Here is a 9779-nt window from a genome sequence, read left to right as displayed (position 1 = left end):
TTCTAATAAATAAAAATTTTCTGATTTTTATATTTTTTTTGGGGTGCAAAATCGCACAATTGGCAAAGTATATGGTGCAAAATCGCTCGTTTAAAACAATGGGGTGCAAAATCGCACAATTGGCAAAATATAGAGGGCAAAAGTGCAATTAAACCAAAAAATAAACTAATCCTCTCGTCCTGTACAACAAAAGAAAGTGGCTTCATCGTAATTGAAAAGAAAGTGACACTAATAATTTTTTGGATAGTGTTAACTTGTGCCCTTAGGGCACATGTTAAGAAATCCCAAAAAAGAAATATTCCCTTAAATTTTGTGCATTCAACTCATTAAAACATTAAAGATTAAATTTAATGCACGCATTTCAATATATTATTTCTACATTTGGCTTCTAAACTTGTGTCTTAAGGGCACAAGTTAACATTTCCCTTATTTACTAGAATACATCATGATATATGTTTCTGAACACTGTATTCACCCAAATAAAATACTGACTCGGTATAAATTACCAATAAAAACTATGCTTCAATAAAAGAAAGACTCAAAGCTGCTTCAAAGAAAATCCCGTCCCATTGCCACGGTTCCTTGCTGCTGCAACATACTTTCTCCCCGGCAAAATATATTTATGGTACAATATACAATGGTCACATTCTGCTGAAATTGAATCCACCAGATGGGACTGGAAGGTCGCTACCTCTAAGGTTAAAACCAGGTTGAGAACCATTGCCTTGAGGTAGTGTCTGATCTTCATCTTCCAACCAATATGTCTCGAGAATCTTGACAGCCTTCTCATAAATTTCATTGTTGTCATGACTCTGCAAGTTGTCAATCTTTTCCAATCCCTCGTCATCATCTATCATCTGAGCATACAAGTTGACATCTCCCTTGTTACCAAAGCTTTTCTCCGCTTCTCCAACCTTCAGAAAATTCTCAAGACCTTGTAAACAGAGAGAAACAATTTTTGGATCATGGCAAACAAGCAAATCACAAAGAGGCTTAATGCAACCCTTGCTCGCCAAATACCTTGTAATAACAACAACATTTGGTAAGTTAATAAGTAGACTCTTAATGTGGCCAGCATGAAGCAGAGCCAGAAAAAAACAATCGAAAAAATAATAATCACACACTTGATTTGTTCATGGGTGCCGCCAGATGTAGCATTAGAGAGTGCCCATGCTGCTTCTTTTATAATGTCAACCTCCTCATTTCGAAGAAGATTGACAAGGGGGGCAATCAGATCAGCTTCAATAACAGCCTGCATCATATACATAAAAGGTAGAGTTCAGATAGCTTTTTCGGAAAATAAGACAACTAAAAGTAACATGCTTGGCAGTAAAAAGCAAAGAAAACTTGAGACCAAACCCAAAACAGAAAACGTGTTGCCAATAGTCAAGCGTCGCAAATCGCAATACACTCCCTTCGGTGATGTATTTACAGCAAAATGGAAACCAAAGGGTTAACTGTCACCTAGCAGTTCAACTATTACTTTGACTGAAGTAACCTGAGAACTAAATATATTATCAACAAAGACTGCAATAGTCATTATTGCACCACATCTCTATGCTAGACGACACATCGCTTCAATTTATATTCATGTGTACCCAGACATCAAACTAAAATGCAAACAAAACTCAAGACTACCCAAAACAGAAAACATATTGTCAATAATCAAGCATCACAATGTGTACCCAAATATCAAACTCGAAGAAAAGCATAAGCAATAAAGAAATTAACATTGCACTTTACTAAACATGAAATTTAACATCGAGTATAAAAAAGATGGGATTTATTATTAGATTACCTGTATCTGCTCTTTGTTTCCAGCTGTAATGTTTGATATAGTCCAGCAAGCCTCTTTCTTAATACTTTTCTCGTGATTATGTATCAACAGGTTCAAAAGGCATGGGAGTGAACCATGATTGATAATGGCCTGGTAAAAAGAGTAAAACCAAATCAGTTAATTCTCAAAGGTGACACATGAGATGATCAAATTAGACTTACAAAACATACGTATCAACAATTTCAGGTTATAATATTTCAAATTTTAATTTGATTTCCAAAATAACTAAAACAACAGTAATTCAATACTTTACCCAATAAAAGTTAAGTTTAATTAGAAATAATTAGGTAGCAACAAAATATAACAATTCACAATCCATTATGACATTACCTGAGTCTGCATATCGTCTCCAGTTACAATATTTCCCAAGGTGCGAAGTGCAGGAATTATCACGAAAGGGGATGGGTGCCTTCAAAACATGCACATACAATTAGAACCAAAACAATCAATAATTGCAAAAGAAAATTGGTTGAGCAGGGATAGAAGAATTGGTACTTACAGAAGGAGCTCCACCAGTCTGCCACATACACCTGCGTCGATCAGTGCTTGTTTTTTGTCATTTGTTCCATCCGAAAGATATGCGAGTGCCCAGCATGCATCTGTCAGGACTTCTTCATCATTGGAAAAAATCAAACGCTGAAGAGAGGGAAGCGCTGGCCTGACCTGTCCATGAAAATTATAGTATTAATACAGAGATAAAGGTCTTATTGCAGGTTCAGTTTTTAAAATTTAACAAAAACAACAACTACCTGCTCAAAAGGGGGTTGTGGCTTGCCCCTGCAAAAGTTTGACAGGGCCAACGTTGCAATTTTCAGCATAGAAAGATCTGCTAGATCATTCAAGTGGGATAACAGAGGGATCATGGCACCATGACTGAGAACAATATCACGGCACCAAGGGGAATCGCCGGAAATGTTTCTCAATGCCCACACAGCCTATAATTTCAGAGTTTTAGTGTTCAGCAGAAAAAGAAAAAAAAAATTAAAAAAAAAATAAAAAGGAAATCCAAGTTCTACCAATATTAGATTTTAGTTAGTGTAAAAAATATACCTCGTTCCGAACATCAACACTAGGTGAACTCATTAGAGTGACAAGTAATGGCACAGCACCATGGTCAATTACCACCTTAGTGTTCTCAGAAGTTCCACCTGCTATGTGTGCGAGTATCCAAGCAGCCACAAGCTAAACAAACAAATCACAGAAACATCCAATCAAAACAACAAAAAGAGGAGTTTCACCACACTACATAAATTTCCAATCGAAAAAATTCAAACAAACCTGGTGTCGAGGAAAATCGTCCATAGCTAGAAATTCAACAAGACGAGGAACAGCACCAGATTGAATAAGTTCATCAATCGAAAGACTGGATCCTACAAAACAAACATCAAAACCTTAACACTTCCGAAAAGCAACATATTAACGCATTAAAAACATGAAGAGAAAAAAAAAATCAACGGTTACCGCTCGAAATAAGCTTCTGAAAATCAAAATCATCCATCGTAGGAAAACTCTCGAACCGCAATAACAACAAATCGAAGAATGCTGGTTACTTTTCACGCTTACTTTTACTTTTACGATATGCAAAACCCTGATTTTTACGATTGAGAATTGTGGGAAGAGAGTTTGAGAGAGAAAATAAATAGGTATATTGAGAATTAGGAATGCACACAATATATATATATATACACACACACGCGCACACACACAAATCTTTTTTAAAAAAATAGAGAAAATAAAATCTCAGGAGATTGAGTTAGTTTTTACTCCCTCCGTTTCAAAATGAGTGTCGCTTTAGCCAAAAAAATTTGTTTCAAAATGAGTGTCGCTTTCAGTTTCCAATGCAATAATAACTTTTTCTTTTCAATTGTACCCTCCAATTAATACACTGCACACTACTTCCAAAGTATTACTTTTAAAACTAACCAATAGTTAATAAGGATAATTTGGTAAAATAACCATTCATTTTCTCTTAATCATTGCATTTCTTAATATGTGTGTAAACACCTAAAACGACACTCATTTTGAAACGGAGGGAGTATTTAAAAAGGAAAAAAAGATTATGCAGCTTTGTAAATCTCTTTTATAATTGTATTTATATTATACTGACATAAAACGGACATGTTTTTCCGTTTTATTACGTTAACACATGTAAATTATGAAAAATATTTTATTAAAAGTTTTGATTTTTATTAAAACATACGAATAGATATTTATGACTTTTAAATTGTAACAATTCTAACAAATGGTGTTTTTTAACGAGACCACTAATATATCAAATATATATGGCATATCAAGTAAGAATGTTATACTTATGTGAGAATGATATGAATGATTTTCGGCCCTTGGATCAAAACTAAGTGGTTGAGATTAAAAAATACTATTAAATGACTATCACGCACACTTGGTTCCATTTTACCCCTTTCTTCGCGTGAACCTTTTATCTTCCTCCTTACCTTTCTTGATTCGGTCTTCATCTACATAACATCACTTACCTTTCAAAATTGCTAATATTATATTTGGGTTTTGCTATAATAGACCCACCATTTTTTTTATGAAGGGCTATGTTAGAAATATACACCTTTTTGCTATGAGCAAAAAGACCCTTGTTTTGTTTTTTGAAAAAGAAAAAACTAGGGGATAAACTTGTAATTGACGTTTAAATGATTGTTTTTTATATTAAATTTCACACTTTTTAATATTTTATTGGGTCCCACTAGTTCTCTCTTGAATTCTTTTCACTGTTTTCCACTCTCTTCTCACGCTCATTCATCTTCCAAATTCTTCAAATCTTATTCAGCACCTTTTCATTCAGCATGATAAAATCTTGATGAAATAATCAATTTCATTTGAGCGGGGACAAAGAAATCGAATAAAATTCACCCCCACCCCCAAATTTAACCACCAAATCAGAACAAGAATTTAAATATAGATCATGGGAATGGAAACAGCCCCCCAATTTCTAAACCTAAACACAAAATCAAAGAGAAAACGAACTAAATTCAAAATGAAATGCAGGTAGTTTGGAGGGAGAAAAAAGAATTGGACTAACATAACAACAACTGGGCACGTAAAAGTGTGGATGGGTGAAAATTGGAGAACAATGGAACAAAGAGAATGGGTGGGCCCCAAAAGTAAAAATTTTATATAACAAATAACCATTTAAACATCAATTACAAGTTCGTCCCTTAATTTTTTTCTTTTTCAAAAAAACAAAAAATGGGTCTTTTTGTCCAAAGCAAAAAGGTGCATCTTGCTAACATAGACCTTCATAAAAAAGGGTGGGTCTATTCTAGCAAAACCCATTATATTTATTGTGCTCAGATTTACAAGTTTTATTTTATGGTTATTATTTGTTTTCTTTTAAATAATCATCGATAGGGAATTTCCTTACCATGCTCGAGGACTTGGAATCTTGAAAATATCAAAAAGTAAAATATAATAAGAAATAATAAAATAAATAATTAATCATGGTCTTGTATGAAGATGACGGTCTAGGAAGGACTAGTTCCCTTGTGACCGTACCTGATCAGAAGGTAACTGCCGGTGCTTTGAATGCGGTGGTTGTGACGGTGGTGGAATACGTCAGAATGCTTCTTGGAGCGGATGGGGGGTGTGTACCTGCAGGCACTCCGACGCTCAAGTCAGTAGAGATCAGGGAGTGAGGGTTTTAGAGGAAGAAAGAGTTCTACCTTGGGGACTGCAGTGATTTCCCTATTTATAGAGGTGGAGAGCTGTAGAGCCGTTGAGGAGACACACCTGGCTCTGGCGGTTACGAAATCGTGGGAAGTGTAACCGACAGAAAGTTTATTGTGGGAACGTGCAGAATGTGCAAGAGAGACGTTGGGGTTCGTTTGAACCAGTCTCGTTTGCTTCGTGCACCCCCCTCTGGGAGGGGGTAAGTTGCGAGCAATAATGCCAAACGTAGAGTTTGGGCTTTGAGTGATATTAGGCCTAAGTGGATGGGCCAAGAATCCTTTTGGCCGGTCCAGAACAGTAGCCCCCAAGTCGTTGCTCTTGATGAAGAGTGATGACTTAAGTGAGGGTGTTTTGCTCGTCAGAAGCCGACCTCAAGGGAAATTCAGTTGGTATGTGTCCCCATGCTCGAGGAAGAGATGGATCTCGTTCGCAGGACTTAAGCACGCCTTGACTCGGAGAATCGTTTGCGAGGCGGATTGAGAATGCTGAGAATTTGGGCCGAATAGGCTCGCCTATCTCGAAGTGTTGTTCTCCCTCTAACGATGTAAGTTTGCCTGACTGTGTGGCGGAGTCCGGCATATGTATGTCCGGTGGTATGAGATCGGATGAAAAGATTCCCTCGTCAGGAAGTTTGGTCGGATGTCATTCCGTAATTAATGTCAACGTCTCTAGGAAGAAGTTGAGGAGACATGACCTTTGGTTTCTGAGTGACACGTGGGAAAGCTATTAGTAGCACTTGATTACCTATAGTTTCCAGCGTGTTCTCGGTTTGTATTACCGAGGTGTCATCATCACCGTTGATTGGATCCTGACTGATAGATATCTAGTTGAGGAAACTTGATAGATATCTATCAAGTTGAGGAAACTTGATAGATATCTAGCAAGTGTACCAAAAACTATCGAAGTAATAAAATTTATAAGTTCGTATCCACAAGGACTGTTTCAATTTCTACTCGGCAAAGACGTTGAAATTTAGGATGTATTAAATTTATAGGGTTGCCCTAGGCAGTTGGATTTAGTTTTATAAAACTTAAACAAAGTAAATAAATTGGGTTGATAATTGGATTAAAAACAGATGATCAAACCTTTCGAATCCTCTATTGCTCACTGTGAGTAATTTGCCTCTCTTATCTCTCAAAGAAATTAACCTAGCTTTACGACGGATTAACTAAGTGATTTTGATCAATCTCTTGACTCAAAACCCTTTCCTAAGTTATAACCCTATTAATCTCTTAACCAGATTGAATAACCGTGGAAGCAAAGTCAGAACATTATTCCTTAAGTCATAACTCTCAATTTCCTATCTCTAGGTTCCTAGTGTTGAGTTAAACAGAATTACTATTTCAGGATTAAAAGCTAGGGCTAGTAGTCATTCAATTCCTAAGATCAATTTATGTGATTGAAAGAAGCTAGGGTTAGTAGTCATGCAAACAATCATACAAAAAGCAATGAACACGAATAATTCTGAATAAAGACTAAGTTTTCATTGATGTCAAAGAGAGTTCGTAACAAATTACATGGTTCACAGATCACAAAGATTCATCTCATGGCTTAATCAATCTAAGAGTTTAGCTACTCATAACTAAACAATCAAATACATAGAAAATAGTGAACATACATAAACCAGAACCAACTATGAGTTGAGTGAGATCCACTGCGTGTTCTGCGGTTTCCTGGTGCCGTCTATGCTCTGTTTTTGTCTCCAAAATCGCACCCCCAAGCTTCTGGTCGCATCTGGCTTTTATAGATAAGGAATTAGGGTTTCAGAAAAGCCCATCATTGTGCCACGTTTCGAGACCATCGTGGCACGATTCCTTCATTAATCTGACGTGGCAGCAAACTTACTAAACCATCGTGGCACGTTACATATCCATCGTGCCACGATTTTTCCAGTATCTTCAGGTAAATTCCACGCTTCAAACGTGCCACGATTTAGAGCACACGTGGCACGATTCTTCACATTTTTTCCTCTTTTCCCCAATTTCTTCCTTTTGGCTCTTGTTCCTGTTTTCATCTGATTTCACCATGAATTACAAGTAATTGACTCTCAAAACATTACAAAAAGGACTCAAATATGACTAAGAAACTAGTGTTGATGCACTGTCATCACAACCCCCAACTTGAACCATTCCTTGTCCTCAAGGAATCTACTTGCAATATTGACAATCGACAGTAAAATAACAATTACCTGATCAAGCGATAGTACCCAAAAGTTCAACACCTTACTAGCTAAAGATGAGCTAGTTTGACTTGTTAGCAACCACCAATTCACAACTCCACGCAACAATATGAAAGGGTTCACACACAGTCGACATGCAATCTACATATTACCATACGCTTGAAAAATTTCTAAACGTCAATCAAAATCAATGTCAATGCACACTTTGAGGTCTTTCAGGGTTATAACGGGGCTTAGGTGAAGGTGGGATAATATTTGGATAAGTAGGCTACACAAAATTTGAGTTAGGCACTCCTACGGATATTAAAGCATAGATTCAATCCCTCATTCACCCTTTGAAACAACAATTTGTAAAGGTACTAGAGAACATTTGTAACTTGTTGGGACAATCGAGATTAAAGTTACTCAGATTTTCAATGTTTTGTCCCTTTTTCATTCTCTTTTTTTTTTTGATTCACCATTTTTGAGTGTATATACACCATTTTCCAGTGTATTTTTCATGATATGTTCTTTCTTTGTTCTCTAGTACCCCGAGGAAGAAGATGGACGTGTTGATGAAGCCCAGGCCTGATGAGGTCTTGTAATTTTCAACAACCAAACTTGTAATGACATTGTGCGCCCTTAGTGGTTTTAGCACCTTTATAATATGATTGTATCATTTTTAATTACACTTGTTTGCATGATTCAAGTATAATGTTTTGATTTCGAATGCTCGTCTTGTGAGGCTTTTTTATGTTGTGCGAAGTATCTGTTTGAGAGTGAATTATCTATCCATCTTGTGTGTTTGACAGACTGCAATAATTCGTATGCTCTTAGCTATTGTCAAGAGCGAACCATCTATCTGTCTTGTGTTCTTGACAGACTGCAATAATTCGTATGCCCTAAATTGTTTCGACTTGCGATGTTGTTCGCTTTGAAGCTTTTGAACCGAAGTGTGTTTTGTTGTGGTGGGATGGACTACTCCCCGCAGTCATTATTTCGACGAAGTGACTTAATGACTGGAGAGTCTCGCATGCCCGCCTAGCGTTTTGTTACTTTGACTTGATGAAATCAAAGTTTTGCCTTTCGCCTCCTTGGTAGTAAGTTTACTTTGCTTGGAAAGTTCTACCTTTGCGTAGTTTTGCAAGGAAGGGCTTAGGCAGGATTTTTCTTACTGTTTACACGGAGTATTAGTCAGAAGTATGACACATCCAAGAGATTGTTTATCTGAATGTGTGTCCAAAGCTATGGACTTGTACAGTGGGTGAACGAGAGAATTGTGCTAAGTTCACCGCACCGAGGCGTGAAACACCCATCGCGACCTGGGGTTCTACCTAACATGCCGAGCAGTAATGTCGCAGCGGTAAGCGTACATACTGAGGAGTAAGAAAGTTTGTTGTGTAAATCCCTCTCATCCTTATTCTTTTTGGATTTGGAGTGGCACGACTTTCCTCTTCCGTTTACTTGCTCGACGGGGAGCGATGAGTTCATTGTGTAGAACTAAGTACGTATATTAGAGCAAGTTGGCGTTGGTCGCCATCTAAGTGTAGCACTTTTTGAGTTTTTCTGCATTCCAAGTTCTTGGAATTGCGTTTTGATGGAGGTCTTCGAGCCCGTAAGCTCCCGTCCCGGTCTTCATCCGGATCCTGAAGGGACCGTCCCAATTGGCAGCGAGCTTCCCTTCTTCGGAATCCTTCTGGTTTCGCCGAAGGACGAGGTCGCCCACTTCGAATTCTCTCCTTATGACCTTTTTGCTGTGACGAGCAGCTATTTTTTGTTTTAGCGCTGCCTCACGCAAGGTCTCCCCAATCCTGACTTCGTCGACGAATTCGAGCTCTTCACGTAGATTTGCCGTGTTGGCTGGGAAGTCAGTGCTGGAATCAGTACGCCATGTGAGTTCAGTTAGCTCAATGGGTAAGACTGCCTCTGTCCCGTACGTGAGTCGAAAAGGTGACTCGCCAGTTGTGGAGTGGGGTGTAGTTCTGTAGGTCCAAAGGACTGCGTGTAACTCCTCAGCCCATTGAGTTTTGGCCGTATCTAGCCTTCTTTGTATTCCTCGCAGAATGACCCTGTTTGCAGCCTCGGTGA

The 9779-nt window shown here is 37.8% G+C and overlaps 1 protein-coding gene across 1 annotated transcript; it reads right to left on the bottom strand.

The window, feature by feature from the left end:
* Nucleotides 1–308: 308 nt before the first annotated feature.
* Nucleotides 309–3487, bottom strand: LOC146943613 (importin subunit alpha-1-like). Its single transcript, XM_085741883.1, has 9 exons — nt 3299–3487; nt 3116–3207; nt 2888–3019; nt 2587–2772; nt 2337–2500; nt 2168–2246; nt 1799–1927; nt 1125–1252; nt 309–1020 (listed from the first exon to the last, which is right to left on the bottom strand). The coding sequence occupies exons 1-9, from the start codon at nt 3333–3335 to the stop codon at nt 642–644; spliced, it is 1326 nt and encodes a 441-aa protein (XP_085598009.1). The 5' UTR covers nt 3336–3487; the 3' UTR covers nt 309–641.
* Between the last annotated feature and the right edge of the window lie 6292 nt (nt 3488–9779).

This window comes from Medicago sativa, chromosome 2 (genome assembly GCF_051527215.1).
Source record: "Medicago sativa cultivar Bolivia chromosome 2, Bolivia_mono, whole genome shotgun sequence".
NCBI classification, from domain to species: domain Eukaryota; kingdom Viridiplantae; phylum Streptophyta; class Magnoliopsida; order Fabales; family Fabaceae; genus Medicago; species Medicago sativa.
The sequence above is the reverse complement of the archived record's forward strand: the minus strand, read 5'-3'. Positions and strand labels throughout refer to the sequence as shown.